Here is an 18,648-nt window from a genome sequence, read left to right as displayed (position 1 = left end):
TGCATTCTCCTACTGCATTCGATTGCATAGCAGTCATTCCACACCGTTTAGTGTTGAATGGCAGCTAGTTTTATAACTGAACCATTTTTCTCTGAAGAGCAGTCGACAGCTGGACCACTGTGATTGCAGCTCACTTAGAGTCAATGTTATAATGTTTCGTGATACATGAACTGCAATAACGTGGCATTTTAGATACAGTCAAAAGTCGTTAATCCGGACTCGTCGGGACTTCGGCGATTCTGGATTATAGATCATCAGTTTAAATCTCGTAAGATAGCATGCACAAATTCTAAAATTAAAAATATGAAACCGTAATTTATGAAATAAAGAACAATTATGATCTGAAGGGTATCAAAATTTACAAAAAAAGAAGCTTAATATTTATTTGTTTACTTTATTAAACATTTCTTTCAATGTAAGTTGTTTCGTTTTATGTGATAATACTTTCTCTTTAATTCTATAAACAGACATGATTTCTTGTTCAGTTACAAGTCCCGTAATTGCTGTGCTGAGAATACCGACTAACTTGTCAATCGAAATTTTTTCGTTTTCACTAACCTCTCTGTCACCTTCTTCATGTCTTTATCCATTTTTTGCAGCAATTTCACTTTTTGTTTGATGGACATCGAGACATACTTTCGTTTTGTAGATCCTTTGGGAGCTCCAGAATCAGGAATTGACATAATCGAAAGTTCAAGTTTACTTTTATAAAATTGCTCTTACAGTCTACAAAAAATAATAAGCCGCATCCAATTCGAAGATTAAGGAACAACGCAATCATCAACATTAACTGAAGTAGATAATTATATAATTTTAGCTTGCACCGTCCGTTATATATTAAACGTGCACGCGAAAACGTATTCTGCACTTGCGCACACGCATATGCGCGTGCACGTAAAGGCCTTACGCGCTCGCGTAAACACCTATGCGCATGTGTCAACGCGGCGCACGCGCAGAAAGTTGTTAGCTTTGAGGTCCGGATTATGGGTGTCCGAATTAACGACTTTTGACTGTACTACGATTTTTATGCAGGCTCTGCCCCACTTCACGTGTGTCGCACAGTTACTTAAACAACATTTCACGAATGAATGTCTTATAGGCCAACACTTCCCCTCTTCCCAACAGACCTCAACCTCTCTGACTTTTGGCTATGGGATTATCTCAAAAGCACTGTTTATGGTGATAATCTAAACAATTTGGCAGAAATGAAAAATGTAGTACACTGACATGTCCGTAACATTCCTCCTGATATGCTAAGAGCTGCTGTTGAGAATGCAGTAGCAGGATTTAACTTGCTTTCAGAAAATGCTGGACGCTACATTGAACATTGCTTTGTAACATGTTTCGGAAACTATTAAACACATTTTAAACAGATGTTTTCATGTCTTATTTCATTTAACAATATTGTATACAGCGCCATTTTCCCCCTGGTGGTGAGTTTCTAAACTCTTCTTTTTTTTTTTTCTCCTGCGGAAAATAATTTCCCATAACCTCCTTTACATGATTCCCAAGTTTGATAACATTTGGTACGGTAGTTTTCCTTTTATAACCATTTCAAATTGGAACTTTAATTATAACCACCATGTAAATTAAACTTTAAAAGTTTGACAATTTGGTTCAAGTCCCAGGTTTTAAAAAATATATATATATATAAATATAATCTTTTACATTAATCCTCTTAGAAAGAATGTTTTAAGAAGCTAATTTTTCTCTCGCGTTATAGATTGTATAAAAAAACATGATCTTTAATATGATTTAGATTGTTTCAGCCGATATAAGATTCGGGTCATTCAGTGGTACAGAATAAACCCTGCTGGAATGTTTTATTTCTTTGTCAGTTAGCAAAAATCTTTTTAATTAAAATATTTATCCTTTGGACTTCGCTTTAAACTTTATTTATAGTTAAAATGACTAGAAAATGAAAAGCTGTCTTCAGCTGAAACGCAATTCATGTAATAGATATTTTAAAAAATTTACAAGAATGAAAAATTTATGGAAGTCTAGCAGTCAAAAAATCTTTATTTTCTTGTGTGAGCACTGAAAACAACTGTAGAAGGAAAGAAGAAAATTAGGGAGAAAAGTAAGCAAAAATTTGCAGGGAAATTTGGCTGTCAGACATACCAAGATGTTTAAAAAAGTTGGACACTTTTGAATATACTTTCAGGATACTTCAAAGAATTTAGGTGTTCAAAGAGAAAACACCTGGATGTGTACACTAGCAAATACCATCAATTGAGCTTGTGTTAACAGAAAAGACAAAAACGATATCATTGCACATTAAAGTGAAGAGCGACTGGTTTTAGTCTATATGGTTGTATAAATTTAAATTCGTTATAGAACATCATATCATATCATAAATGGAGAATCCCATGATTTTCTCAGTCGAATTATTTGAAGATTCAGGAGTTTATCCAGTGATGTATGTGGATGTCACCTAAAGATGTTTTTTTTTTCCTCCTGATGAAACAGCGGTCGCTGAACGTTGGTAGTTCGGTCTGAGGTTCGAATCCCGCGAACGGGCTGGCTGCATGGGCGTTTTCCTGGTTTTCCCCATGTGTAACATGTATGCGAGGCTTCCCTTAGAAAGTCCTCCACGAAGGCATCCCTTCCCTTAGGCAGATAGCCCTCGTGTTCTTTGTCATAATTAAATAAACCAAACCTCTTGATGAAACCAGTCTTTCCTTTCATCTCATACCTTCAAAATGTTTAGTCTCTAAAGACTGATAAAAGGCTCTGACCAAATACTTTGTGAAGAACTTTCTAAGGGAAACCAGCTGGCATACACGATACACATGAGAAAATCCACGAAAACGCACATGCAACCAGCCCGTTTACCGGGATTCGAACTCCGGAGTGAACTACCAGTGTTCAGCGACTTTACCACTCTGCCGTTTGTGGGTCTTTATGAAATGGAAGGCGATAACTTTATTTAAAATGATTGTCAGAAATGTCAAGATATTTCGAAAAGTTGGATGCTTTTTAATATGCTTGCAGAATGCCTAAAGAAAAAGAGCAAGAATAAAGTAGAATGCCTGAAGAAAAAGAGAAGAAAAAATAAATTTTTGCATAAAATTTAGTATTTGTATTTTTTTTTTTTTTTTTAATTTAAAACTTTTCATGATATTTGATTCTTGCGATTTCAAAACTAAAATATTTGACTAAAATATGAATAACATTTTAAGAACCCAAATGTAGGATAAAATTCTGTAAAGCAATGGGCACAATGATAAAACTGTTTAAAGCAGTGTATGCAAGTCATCCTAAGTTAAAATGTCAGTTATACATCTCTCTTATTTATATATATCTTTTCTGAACGGAACATTGAGAAGCGTGTTAACTGTGCTTTAGTGTATTATTCAGTTCTCAAACGCATCGTAGTCTGGGTTACAAAGTATTCTTCCAAAAGAAACGCAATTCAAATAAATAAAATCAAATTCTGGAAAATTTATATTAATAAATATATTTAAAATGCTTAGTTCGAATGAATAAATAGAAAATTTTAAAAAAATTATCTTAAGAGACAATGCAATACAAGCAATTAAAATAAAAGTATAAAAATTTAAAAATTACCTAAAATAGTAACTATGACATAAAATATATATAAAGAAAACTATTTGAAAAAAAATAAACACTGCACCTTTATTTACACAGTTCGAATAGGTAAATAGAAATTTTTAAAACAGTTATTCGAAAAAGAAAAAATTACTTAAAATAATAACAGTTATTATTAAAAATATAATATAAAGAATATTATTTTGAAAAAAGGAACGTTGGTGACCTTTTTTTCCTCTCACGGGAAAGGAAACTAAATTGCCATATATTAAGAAGTTCGCCAAGTGAACTATTCTTGGCGCAAACTGAAAAAAAAAGTGACAACATAAATTTGTGAATATCTCCGTAAATTTCGCTCCAAATTTTACAAAATTTCATATTTAGGCGTAATTTGAGTTGTAGAATCGAAATATGTAAAAAAAAATTGGTATGTTATTTCAAAAAAAGTCCGATTTTTGGGTCAAAATACCTATGTTAGAATAGTGCTATATATAAATCTAATATATATCCTAAGTCACGCTTTCGAGACATAAAGAACGCAATTTGAATTTTGTCAATCAGCCCAGTAGAACGGGAGATATAGCACTGTCCCATTTTTTTTAGCAGTGTACATTATTAGTGTACGTGATATTTGTGCCAATGATTGACTGAAAATTTTGATAATAGGATAATTCCGCAAAGTATGAAATTATTGAATAAGTAATAAAAAGATATGTTGTCCAAGCTTATTGTTATCATTTCAAGCAATTATGAACTGGCTGTTTCAAATTATTGTCACTTGCAAGATATATACTGCTCTGATACATCTGAAGCTGAAGGAGGGTGTGAGAATCATTTTGAAGAAGTTCCAGGACATAAAGAGTGGATAAACCTCCTATCCAGAATTAGTCCAGTAATGAGTTGTGGAAGTGGTGTAAAAATTAGCAGTTGTAATAAACAATCTAAGACCTGAATTAGTTTTTAACATCTATAGCCTCTTTCAGTTTGGTGTGGTATTGTTATGCACCAGTCATAATGTGGAAAACTGTCACTTTGGCTTTCTGTATTAAAAAAGTTAGTCTGAATTTTCACAGTATTCTTTGAGTAAGCTAGGGGGTGCTATATGTGTAATTTGACATTTTCTTTTTGGGATAACTCCTAAACCAGTAATAGTTTGAGCAATCAAATTATCTCTATACCGTCGTTTAGTGTTTAAAAAACAGTGGAAGGGAGAAAAGAAATATGGTGCCAAATTTATTCTCTAAGTTTCATGTTAATCATTCAGTTTGCTTGAATTTATTATACACAATTATATATATACATGGTGTCCAGCAAAGTCAAAACTTAAAATTAAAAATTTCAAAAACAAAGATCGATTGAGGAATACAACAAGCGATATATTTATTATGAAAGTTGTAAGATGGTTTTGAAATATTAGAGTTAGAAGTTTTGAAATATTAGTTACAAAAACTCTCAACAGATGGGTGTATGCTGGCACCTGGTGATTGTGGATTTTGAATGGAAACACGTCTAGGCTGCTTCTATGCTGCGTGCTGGAATGCCCTTGGATTTTGCTGAATAATTCCAGAAACAGTTGCAATATTTTCAGAAGCAACCAAAACTCCCACCAGAGCGTTGGCCATGGTGCCTGTCTGTTGGACATTTAGCGAAGAGCTTGTGAATGGTTTCACACCAGGTCCTTTGGGAACATTCAGTCATGTTTGAAAACTGTGCTTTGTTTCTATAGGACTGTGATCTAACCTCTGATATCTCAGTACCAGAAACACATTGTTCAATGGAATACATGAATTCAACCTCCTTCCATATGCTAACTACCTTTCACGTTTCAAGGGTGGAGGTGGTTGCTCTTACGTCTCTTGGAGAATTATTTATACATACTACATATTGCAATTATATTGCTGTCTGTTTGCATCTTTTGTAACTATTACTTGGAAAACTCTGTACAACAATCTTACAGCATTTGGAAGAAATATACCCCTTGTTGTTTTCCTCTATCGATATCTGTTTTCAAAATTTTTAATTTTAGAATCAGAGCCTCCTTTACTTAACAATTCTGTATATATATATATGTATGTTACGGTGAAACACCGAAATTTGGAGAATGTCGACTTTCACCGGTGAATGTCAACATTCACATAGTCGCTTGGTGTATGTCCGAAATATTTTCCAAATACTCTTATTTATGACACCAGTAAATGTCGACATTCACCATGTACTAATGGTGAATGTTGAACATATAAGAATATCATATTTTCTTCTCCGTAATTCAGTAGCGAAAAACGCACTTGAGACTTAAAATAAGAACATAAGAACTTAATACACACAGTATTTTCAAAAGGAGAAAGGAAAATAATAGAAGTTAAAAACTTACTAAATTATGTGATTCAAATCTTATTTATTGCAACAACTTAAACTATTATTACACTTTGAATTGCACAAGAGTCCCTTGCTTTTACAACTGCATTTATTTGTGGAACACTTCCTTTTGCAATGACAGCATGTACATATACTCCTATCTTTTCGACCTACACCAGAGCATATCTGTGATTGTCGACATACACCGGTGAGGGTCCGAATTTACAAGAATGTAATGCAATATTCGATCTTTCATTGACGTATTTGGTGAATGTTGACATTCTACGGTGAAAGTCGACATTCTCCAATTTCGGTCTTTCACGGTAACATATATAAACAAACATGCAGTTTCACTAAGCTAAAATTGGGAAATGCTTTAGTAACATATAGTTTAACTTGTATTATATATCTACATTTGTCTTTCAAGATTTTGTTATCCTCCTGAACTTCTGAAAGTTTTTTTAAATTTTTTTGTATTAATAATATATTTCAAATCTAGTTTCTTTAAACAGGTTAAAATTCAATTTTGAATTTTGAATGTTGCCTACTGCCATTTTGTGTATCTTTTGTTTGTAATTGTATCACCATACATTTGCTTTAGTTGGCAACGAACATTGATATTTCTTATTTTCTGGGTAATCAAGAACAAAACAGCATTCCCATCTTTTGTAGATTTTGAGATATTTTTATGTGTAACAAAGACTAAAACAAAATAATTTTATAATATATCATTCTTAGAACATCAAAAATTAACTTTAATTTGGAAGATTAAGATACTGGTGCATGGGGAATGGTTAAATCGCCTTCTCTTTTTATATGATTTGTGTATTCATATATGCTAATTAAAACATATTTTTTCCTTGGAAAAACATTTGTGCCTTGCAGTTTGTTACATGTTAATTATTTGTAGGATCCTAAGAGCTGTTGTTGAAGGTAGTTTTCCTACCAAAAGTCAGAAAGGCCTCAATGTTCAACTGTAAGTTTATTTGCTTATTATATTTAATTTTATATTTGGTTTATTATTATATTGTTTAAAATCCTGTAAATTTTTCCTAAATGAAAAACTTTTGAGAATTTTGAGCCTTTTTGTATTTATATGCAAAAGTGTGTGGTACTTTCTGATTACCCTGACTTATAGTTTCAACATTTGATAGAATTCTATATTTTTTGGCAGTTTTCAAATATGCATTCCACAGTAGCTAATCATGCATATAGTTAAACACTGTTCACCAGTTGTAAAAATTTAAATGTTGTCTATATACATCCCCCCCCATAACATTTCCTTTTTCTTATGAAATGTTTTATTTTTGTATTATTTTAGAAAGTATAGTACTTCTGAGTCAAAAAAGTAACCAAACATTTTTATTCAATTCACAAAGTTGCCAATGAGTTGGAAACTTTTTATGGAGATGCAGGAATCAGAAAGTACCAAATTAATTTTAATAATGGTAAATTTATAGGGTCTGACTTAATTCCTGTCTCTTTTACAAAATGATTTTTTAATTGCTTCTTAATGGAGCAAATGTAATCCACATTAAACCACATGGAACATACATGACCCACAAAATAAAATCATTAATATAACTAATATTCAAAATAGTAATAATTATGCTTTAAATCGCTGGTATCAGTGCAAAATATTGTACATGTTAAATGAATGCAAATGAATTTACAAAATAGTTACTAGCATTGCATGCTGCCTCTTCATCCCTTTTTAGTAGTACGCACTGAAAGAAAATGATTTTTTTTTTAATTGCAGTGGTACACTTTTGCTGTACATGTAGTTTTGATATAATTTTAATGATTTTATTTTCTCACTAATTTAATACAGTGTGAGTATCAAATTTTTGTTTTCTCATTTCCATTCTTCAAATTATTTATATTTAAATTTCAATTATTAAAATATTCTTTATTTTTTGTAGTCCAGGTCAAGTTGATCCAGCTATTGTATCTCCAGCACTAACTGAATCAATAATGCGGAAGGTGCGATTACTTTTCATTGCTTATCTACAGATAAAAGAAATTGAACTTTTTTATAAAAATGAAAAATAATTTTTATACATTTTACAAATGTACTATTCTGAATATATTTTAACTTAAAGAATAATATTTATATGCTTATAACTATAACAGTATTGTAATATTCTAATTTAATTTAGCTCTTTTATGCCAAAGGGAAATTTTGCAAATCGTTATTGTTGAGAATTTTAAACCTCTGACTGCTCAATTTGTGGACCAAAATCGCTTCCAAAATTGTGCGTTTTTTCCCCATGTTTTAAATCTATATGTATTGGAGAATTGGAAAATTCACTTTTTCTTTCTAGAAAATATTTTTATATAGATTTTTATTGTGAGAAACTAAGTTGCCAGAAAAACCAATTTCAGATGTTATCACCGAAAAAAATCTTTTTTTAAATAAATTTCAGTCGAATTACAGTTAATTTCTATTTATTGCATAATATAAAAAAGTAAAATGTATAACATTTAAGAAAATATATAGCGCTTAGGGAAAAATACCTTAGAAATGCAGTTTAGTATGATAGAGTTCAAAACAGGCTTCAAGGCAAAGTCCAACTTCACAGTCTTTGCACCAGATTCAATAAATCTAATTAATAATCAATCTAATTATTAATCTAATCAATAAATCTCATTATTAATTCAATAATTTAATTAAATAATCAAGATAATCGCTGAACGTTTTCTAGCAGCCATTTCTGTAAGAAAAAAGCGGCAAAAAGTGAAGTTTGAGCGGTAATACCACGTGCCTTCAAATGCCGCAATTTTAGTGGACAACTAATGATATATGTTGGCCAAAATGTAAACTAAACACCTAATACTGTATATAATTCATTTCAATGGTTAAACGGGGGAAAAAACGGGATGCACTCCTCAATAAAGGAAGAAAAACATATGCTCGTGGAAATCGCAGGATGAGCAAATTTTGCTACATATATATTATTATTATAATTGTTATTTACTAATTTAGTATTACTGTATTTGCTTTGCATAGTTCTTTCCCTTGCATATCTCCCTCCAAGCTTTTTCAGTATAAAATCTAGAAACATTAACTTATAGTAACATTATATTAAATATTGGTAGCTAACAAAATAGTGCATTATATAAGTATTTGGTTTAGATTTTAAAAACAGTAAGATTGATTTTAAAAAACAGTAACTGTCATTGAGGCATAGAATGTAGTGGTATTGTTTTATCTAATTTTCTTGTATAATTTTTAATCCATTCCCCCCCCCCAATTTTTTTTTTTTCTTCAACCTTTCCATCAGAAATGGTCTATATTTCCTTTCTCAATTTTCTACTGGTAAAAATGAGGTTTTTTATTTTTTTAATTTTTTTTAAAGGAGGTGGGGTGCAAAACCTGAAGTTCTGGTTTTAATGGTCCCTCAAAAGGTTTTCTTAGGGTTTTTTTACACTCTGGTTGAGCTCACAGTCTACCAGTCCCCTGTTGTACTTACTCCTGCTAACCCACTTCTTTTTATCTGCATTATTAAGCATTGCATTCTTTGCACGTATGCCAAATACAATTCAACAACAAAATTGTAAAAATTTTAAAAGCAGCATACCAGCATTATGTGTAGAATTTCCAATGCAGTTTAAAGTGCTGTGGCATACCTTTTTATATATTTTTCAGTCTTTTCTTAGCTCATCATATCAGTGTTCAGTTTTCTTAGTAAGATGCCTTGCAAAGCTCTTTTTTCTTTTGTATTTTTTATTATTAAAGTTTTATGTGTTAAATTTATGAACTTAATATCAGGTCCCTAAATTCAAATCAACAACAAAAATTACAAAATATTTAAAAACAGTATGTCTTTAGTATTTCTAATAGAAAGTATCACTCGCTGGAGATAATGTTTTTTCTGTACAGTATTACTACTGTTTGCTTTGAAATTGTTGAGTTCGTAAAGATTTACAAAATATGAAATAGATAATAAAACAAATTCAAAATTTGGGCTTCTAGTGCCCATGTTCTTGTGGAGGACTTGTTATTCAAAATTTGATGGTTCTAGCTACCATTGTCTTTTCCACAATGTGAGAAACTTGCATGCATCAATGCAGATTCGTCATTATTTAATTTCTTTAAATGTAATACAGGGCATTAATATTTGATGGCAACAATTTGAAAAGTGATATGCCATTTCTAGTGATTTAACGCAAAATGCCTTTTTGAGACTAATATCCCATTCACACTATTTACCTAATGTCATTTGGTGCCATTCAGCTAATGCTATTTTGGGCTTGAAAAAAAAAAAAAGAAAAGAAAAGAACACATGAATAAATAGGATAGGGAGAATTATGTAATTTTTATGATTTAAAAATATTTTATTGATAGTATTTATTGTATAATTCGTTCACTATCTTTGATATTTTTTAAACATATTTTTATACATAAGAGAAATTTATAATTCTTTACATAAGGAGAAATTAAGTTATATGTATTTTTATTCAGCATGTAAATGAAATATGTAGGTACTTGTTATGATCTCTAGAATGTTACTATCACATAGAAAATAAATATATATGAAGATTGCATTACAGAATAATTTTCATACTCAGTGCTATTTCTAAATGCCTTGAATGCCTTGAATTCAAGGCATTTAGAAATTATTATAGTTATTGCCTTGAATGCTGAAAAAAATCGTAAGCATTTCAATTTTTAATACCAATAAATTATCATCAACAGAGGAGAAAAATTTCTATTTAGCATTAAAATTTTAGAAAATAGCTTAATTTGAAAACAAGATGCATTGAAGCAAAATAAAAAAATTAATGTATAATACAGTACAAAATCCAAAATCCGGACTCATCGGGACTTCGTCGATTCCGGATTTGGGATTTTTCCGGATATTAGATCATCCATTTAAATACGGTGAGATGGCATGCAGAAATTATACAATTAAAAATATGAAATCATAATTTTATGAAATAAAGAACAATTATGATCTAAAGGGTATCAAAATTTACAAAAAAAAAAAGGCTTAATATTTATTTGTTTACTTTATTAAACATTTCTTTCAATGTAAATTGTTCAAGTTGCTTCCGCAAAAAATTCAAAAAGTTCCTTTTTTTATGTCATATACAGTTGATTTTCCAATGCCATACTCCTCGCATAATTTTGAGACCGTAGATCCTTTGGCAGCTCCAGAATAAGAAACACTTCTCGACATAATCGAAAGTTCAAGCTTAGTTTTTATAAAATTGCTGTAATAATAACAGCTTGCAAAAAAATAATAAGCTGGATCAAATTAGAAGATTAAGGAGCAGCACAGTCTGCTACATTAACTGAAATGCCTTAGAATTAGTAAAGATAATTTTAGTCTAGCTTAATAGTGTCTGTTATACATTATTGGCTGTGTATCACAAGATTGGCAATGAAAGCCAAGTTGTTTTGCTAAATTTTGTCTTGCTCCTATTGTTTATTGAATTAAGCCTGAATTGTATTAGTTTAGTTATTTACTATACCTAAGTTTATTTCTTGCACATGCTTAAAACTAATCTGAGTCCTGAATAAATAAACTCTCACATATACTCAACGTTTTTTCTAGGGCCGGCATTAGATACCGTGTGGTGCAGTCTAAAATGGTCCTAAATGCTACTACAAAGTGCCTTCCTAAGTTCTAAATTTTCACCATGGCTAAAGTTTGGGTCCCAGTGCTTTCCCTAAATCATAAAATACTTCTCTTCCCTTAATTTTGCCGCTCAATGCTTTCCCAAATTCCAAAAATTTCATCTTCCCTAAATTCTGCCATCTGATGTCAACATATTCTGCCACCGCTTCTGGGTTTATATTGAATAACATATCAGTTATTCTTTATTAAAATAGCACTAAATGTAATCTTTTGGCCTACGAGTTTCATTAACAAAATCTATTTTTAGCATATGAAAAGAAATTTTTGTTGAATTTTTCCTCGTCAACATTTCTTAGAGCATTTAAAATTCTATAATCATCGCCAAGCATAATGTTAGCATCAAAGATTGCTATACTCTTGTTATTCAATTCCTAATATAAAAAAAATTTTAGACATCGCTGTATGCGTTATTATTGAAGCTGTCATGTATTGATAAACATGCAGTGATGAAAGCAAAATATAATAAATAATGACTCGCCAGGTAGGCATAAGGGATATAAAATAGGTGAATGTTTGGGTTTGAGATGTATGCCAAGCAGATACTCAGCTATGGAACCAAATTATTAATCTCATAAATTTAGGCTTACGTGATTGTTTTTCCATAATGAAGTATTTTATTTAGCGCATAAGTGAAATTAAGAATTTGAATTTTTAAGTGAAAATCTCTACATGTTTTATTATGGAAGGAAAAATCAAAGGCGCATGCGTAAAGCATATACCCCCCCCCCCAAAAAAAAAAAAAATGTTTGTGGCTTTGAGGTCCAAATTGTAGATCATTTCGGATAATGGACGTCCAGATTTTGGACTTTGTACTGTAGTTTCCTGATATAATTTCATGCTGCAATTCCTTTGAACTAAGTTATATTTTCGAGTCTTTAGTATTGCTGTCAGTTTTAATAAGTATTATAAAAGGGTTATGAATTAATGAAATTATTTGTTCTTGTTTATTTTAAACTAATAAAATTATTTATTCTTTTGCAAAATATCTAATTTTCCTTTCAATTTTGTGATAAGTATATTGGTTTCAATAAGTATATTGAGAAATTTATGTTAGTATGAATGGATTTTCCTAAAAAATCTGCAATTAATTTAACATAATACTTGTAGATAGAAATAGATAGATATTGATGAGTAGTTCTGCCCTACTCATCAATATCTTTTGTATAGTTGTAACACATTTGAAAGTTCTGTATTCCCAAATGATGAAAATCTGGAGCTTGAGATTATTCTTTTAAATCAGTGCCTGTAAATAGAAGATTATTTTAGTTTTCTATTCGTATTAGAAAAAATATGAAAATGCTTGATGCATATTTTAATGACAGTTATAGTTATGTAAGTTTGCGATATTTTGCAGAGATAATTAATTTTGATGTTCAGTCCAAGATTTGTTTAGAAACACTTGAAAGAGTTTTACTGTGCTTGCAAAGCAGAGTATTATTATTTTATTTATTTCACTTTTTCTGATGGCTTTTAGACTTCGACACTTCTAATTTTTCACCTGAAGCCCTTATATGGTCATAGACAGAGCATTTAAAATACACTCATGTCCATAAATTAAGGATAATGCAAAATCAGGCAAAGAAAGAGTTAGAAGCAAAACAAATTTGACTTATTTGTAAAGCTTATTTATTAAACAAAAGGTAAAGAGCAAAAAAAGATGCTATATGTTTGATAATTATTAAAAGAATTAGCGATTTATTCTCCCTGGAGCAAACTACAAAAAAAAAAAAAAAAAAAAAAAAAAAACTGTTTACAAAAAACCAATATTGCATGGTTGGTATGATTTTTAATACATTATATGTCTCCCAGACCATGCAATACAGTCCGTACAACATCTAGGCATGCTGAGTATCAAATTATCGATCTGATCTTGGGGGGTATTACACCACTCAAAAAGCAATGCTCTCCGAAGTTCTGGTAGACATGTAAGAGGAGGTTGAAGGGCTACAACTCGTCGGCCAAGCATATCCCACATGTGCTCTACTGGATTCAAGTCCGGTGAGAATGCTGGCCGGTCCATACGGGTGATATTATCCGATTGAAGGCATTCGCTTACAATGTTTGCACGGTGAGGACGGGCGTTGTCATCCATAAACACAAATTGTGCGCCCATGGCGCCCCGAAACAAACGTACTTGTTGTTCCAGAATGACGTCCCGATCGATTTGGCTTGTCATGGTTCCAATTTGAACATGCAGGTCAGTTCTGGAGCCCACAATAATTCCACCCCAAACGAGCACTCCTGTACCACCGTAACGATGGCGTTCAATGATGTTTTCTTGATGGTAACGGGTACCTGAAGCTCTCCATATGAAAGTCCGAAGAGAATCAGACTACAAGCTAAACCTGGACTCCTCGGAAAACATCACACAAGCGCACTGCTGCAGTGTCCACAATGCATGCTTTCTACTCCAGGCTAACCGCAGGCGACAGTGAGTTGCAGTAAGTGGAACGCATCTGACAGGTCTACGAGCATATAGACCAATCTGCTCTAAGCGTCTGTACACGGTCTGCCTTGAAATTGTCGTACCAGTGGCTGAAGAGAGCTGACAAGACAGGTCTGAGGCTGTGCTCCGCCTGTTTCTTTTGGCAGTAACTGGCAAATACCGGTCCTTATTCGGCGTTGTAACTCTGGGGCGACCTGTGCTGTAATGTCTACTCACATTACCATCACCTTGGAATCATTGCCAAAGCCTGGAGATGACACTCTGGGGAATTCCAAGTTCGCCTGATACTTCCAGTTGGGTACGCCAAAATTCCAAAGAGCCAATAATTCTACCACATAAAAAATCATCCAAATGCATCCTTTGTGTCATAACTATTCGGTTATTGCACTGAAATGCTTATAAAGCGTCTGCGAACAATTTTACTTCTTTGCCTGTATTCCTTATATATCACTCTCTTACACTCTCGTCATTGTAACGTACCATCGGTGTCATCTGGGTACTTCCTGAAATTTGCATATGATTCTTCAAGATGTAGTGATTATACAGGTGATATATTTATTTTAGAGTTCGATTTCCGCGTGACTCCGAATTATCCTTAATTTATGGACATGAGTGTATTAACTATCCATACTAAGTAGTTAATATTTTTCTGAATCAAACTCTTGAGCTTTTAATTTTTGTAGACAGTTTGAGTTCAAAGCAATAATTGAATACTAAAATTGCTTTTTACCAAGAAAACCATAATACTAATTTTTACTTTTTAATGAATATGCTATTTAAATTTTTAAAAGATTAAAAGTTTGTTTATTTTTTATTTATTCTTATTTTTTATTGTTATTTTTAATTCATATTTGTATTTATAAATTATTTATCTTTTAGTTGAATGATGAGACTGAAAAATCATGTGCAGTGTTAGAAGAAATTTTGAAGCGTGAATTACACGTTCGAATGCCTTTAATGAACTGTTTTGGTTCATTAACTGAGGAATGCCCTAACCCCAATCATAAATGGGATTTAGGTTTAGAACTAAAGTCTGATGATGTTATTTGTCAGGTGAGTAATAAAAAGTTAAAAATTTGTTCAATTTATATTTTTTTATTTTTTTTTTAAATGTAAAATTCATAATGGAAAGTACAGACTTTAAAAATTTTGAGACATGTTTCATTGTGTGTATTAAATGATCTTTGATGCCAGTTTTTGTGAATTTCATTGTTGTTTATTAATTCTGAGCGGATTTTTCAAAGCATTTTATGTAGCATACTGTTGAATTTTTTTTTTTTTTTTTTTTTTTTTAACGTTTACTTAAGACGAATTAGAGCAAGATATCTGCATCATCTGTATGTATTGCATTTTCTGTTTAGTAACCCTTTTCATGCAGAAAGTACTCAAAAATAACAAGTGCTTGTTTCTATTAATTTTAACTTTTTTATTTCATTTGTTTCTGTTAATTTTAACTTTTTTTTTGTATAGTTTAACTTCTGTTTTGAATCATGGGTTTATAAGATCTAGTTGTGATCAGTACTGTGCCTTGTACACAGTTAATGACACTCAGATTATTTGTTTATTTACAGCACACTAAGTAGGTTATATACACTTAATAATATATATTAATTAGGGCAGAATTGCAGATTATACTTTTGACATCTGATAATGATTATGAAAGTGTAACATGAAAAGCTAATGGCAGAGTGATAACGTAAGAGTTGGAAACTGGTTTGAGAAAAGTCACTGTCTATCTCTTTTGAGCAGAGTTCACATAGAAACAGAGATAAACTACTGAGAATAATTTTCTGTCTTGCATAAACTATGAGTAACTATTGCAGTATTATTTTTTTAAAGGAAACCTATATTCTAATTAGAATAAATAGTAATATAATATTACAACTGTTATTTTACTTATTAATAGGTGTTTTAAGTTATCATTATTCTAGTACTTTTATTTGTGCTCATGTATATTTTAATCTGAAAAAAAAAAAAAAAAAAAAAAATTCTTAAGTTGTTAAAAGCCTTATTTAGGTATAACTGTTGGTGTAAACAAAGGCAGGAACAGTTGCAAGAGCCACCTGGTTTATTGGTTTATGGCCTTTTCCTAATAGTGAGAGCAGTTACGTTGTTGTTGCTTTCTTTGCTGGTGGCCTTTTTTATACTAATGGCATTTGTAACGAAAATTGTCTTCCTTTCCCTTTGTTGTATTTGCAATGTTTCTTTCAGTAAGCTTAGGTAGTTGGATTCTCGTACAGTCTAGTTTCCGCTTGTTGGGGGTTTAGTTCCCACGTTTTTTTCTGAATACAGATGTTGGTTTCATTGTCAGATTTTCTGGTTTTTGATTCATCGTGGGGGTGGAATTTTCTGTTTAGATAAAGTAAAATTCTGACATTGGCATGATTTTAATTTTATGATGTGTTGTAAGCCAATGAAATTTTCGGGGGGGGGGGCAGAGAGGAGAATTTACCTCGGTGCTTGCACCTTGTTAGAATTCATTCTGATTCTAATTTTCGAGCTAAAAGGAAAAGGAGAAAAGAGTGTGGGCTTGACCCCTTGCAGGTCTTCCTCTCGTGAGTGGTGTGTACCAGCGGCTCTGGTTATGGTTTTTCCTTTGGAGTCTGATATGGAGTGATTTTGAGCAGTGGGGATGTGAAAGAGAAAAAAGCGAACAAGAGGCATTTTACCCTGCTGCCAGCTTTACCGTGCGGCTGGTTGCCGGAGCAAGAGGGCTTGGATTGCGTTTTTCTTTGCTCTAGAGGATACATTCTTTTCTGCAAAATGTTTAAAAGTTTTTGTGCAAGATGCAAGAAACATTTTCCTCTCGAGATGTCTGGAGAAATGTGCGAGTGCTGCAAAGATACTGAGAGCTGATTACTACTTTAGTGCGAGATGTATAGAGCAAATCTACCAGAAAATTTGCAACAGATTTTCCTTCTTTACCCAAATATCCGGATAATCTCCCGAAGTTAATATGCCCGACACTTGGAAGTTCCGAATCATCGTGTAGTTATTACTTTCTGGCTCTTGTGTTTCTGACGCCTAGATGTTCCACACAGAAATATGTTCCTGAAGAGTGAACCTTTCCCTAATCTGGCAGTTAGTTTTACAAAAAAGTCTTTGTCCCATTTCCAGATATTCTTGTACAGATGGGACTTCAGTGCAAGAGTGTTAGTTAAACTGTAATCAAAGTGTTGGCTCAAGGAAATAGACTTCCTTCGTGACTAGGAAAACTGGACACTCCCCTCAAGGTTGTGTATTCTGAAGAATATGCGAGTGAAATTTTTAAGATTATTTTCTCTCTCTCTCTTAATATTCCCAAATGTCATAGTAAAACAGTGAATGATGATTTATCTACCTGTTTATATTGTTATTACTTATATAAATTAAATATTACAGTTAGTAAAATTGAGAAGTGATTTATTATTTCAAGTGATGGCCAGTTTTGGGATGTTTAAAATTTGTTTCACCTACTGAGTTTGTGGGTCAGAAAATGTTAGTTTCTAATTAATGAGGCCCATTTATTTGGAGAATTAAAATATGTTACACCTTCTTAATTTGCGGAAAAAAAAATTTAATTACTAATTAAATGTTTTAATTATTGTAAGCTGAAATTTTGTGTGACAGATGCAATATTTTCATGGTAAAAATATGTGATAGGCGATACTGATCAGTTATCCAAGTATTTACTAATAATATTATTATATTCAAGAATTTAATAAATGTGTGTTTAAAATTTAATTGCATTTGTGTATTTATCTTGTGTGTAACTTTTTGGGTGGTCTGTCATGTCCCTCCATTTGTTTGAGCCGGGAGGCTTTTTAAGAAACATGGAGTTTAATAGAATTTGGGGTTATTGTTTTTCCTTTTACTTAGGTTTTTCTCACAATGTGAACCTAAAATTTAACTTGTACTACCACTATATGATTGTTTTTCTACACGATTGTTCGATATGATATATGAATATTCTTATGATTATATATTTTTTTAGTTTTTTGTCCGACACCACTAGTCAGTTTGAGTTAAAGTCATAAATGTTTAAAAACCCCCAATTTTCAGATATCCAACACAATATCTAATAAGATATCTTCATTTCTACTTCCCTTTAATTTGAATTTCATTTTTATTGTTATCTCTGCTACTTCTTAGGCCTCCAATCATCCATAAATAATTACTGTATACGCTAGTGTAATGTCCACGCCCCAACTTTATAGATAAAATTTATGTAAAAAAAGTGACTCGCATAATGTCCACACCCCAAAAACTAAAGAATTTCTTACTTTAAAATATATTTTTTTTAACATCACCTTTTTCCCTTTAGTCAATAAGCATCTTTAAAGAAAGAATATGCATTTTTTGTCTTTGGTTGGCACCTGGATGGAAAGCAGAGACTTCTTGCATTCTGGTGCAGCTGTTATTCAATCATAACATCAGTGACAGCAATCCACTTGGCTGACACGATGATAAATGAAGGCAGTCCAAACGGGTTTTCACCACACTGGCTTCCAGGAAATAACTATTTTGTAATGAAATTACTTTCTCCTCCTTCCTCCTTGGAGCATTTGCATATTTCAAGCTTTCTGTTTTCATTCATAGTATCATTTGGAATTTGGGGTACTTATCAAAAAGCATGCTTGAAATGGTAAAATACAGCACCTTTTAATCTAA

At 31.8% G+C, this 18,648-nt stretch overlaps 1 protein-coding gene across 2 annotated transcripts in view; it reads left to right on the top strand.

The window, feature by feature from the left end:
- The window catches only part of IntS8 (integrator complex subunit 8), a 112,011-nt gene that overhangs the window by 41,857 nt on the left and 51,506 nt on the right, over nt 1-18,648 (top strand). For both annotated transcript variants that reach the window (XM_035362037.2, XM_035362038.2), the window contains 3 exons: nt 6,818-6,883; nt 7,830-7,890; nt 14,878-15,051. In XM_035362037.2, coding sequence (XP_035217928.2) covers nt 6,818-6,883; nt 7,830-7,890; nt 14,878-15,051 — 301 coding nt within the window. The remainder of the gene's footprint in view (nt 1-6,817; nt 6,884-7,829; nt 7,891-14,877; nt 15,052-18,648) is intronic.

This window comes from Stegodyphus dumicola, chromosome 6 (assembly GCF_044657685.1).
Source record: "Stegodyphus dumicola isolate Sdum_Otavi_A_Nest chromosome 6, ASM4465768v1".
NCBI classification, from domain to species: domain Eukaryota; kingdom Metazoa; phylum Arthropoda; class Arachnida; order Araneae; family Eresidae; genus Stegodyphus; species Stegodyphus dumicola.
Note: the sequence above shows the minus strand (reverse complement) of the source record. Positions and strands in the feature narration are given on the sequence as shown.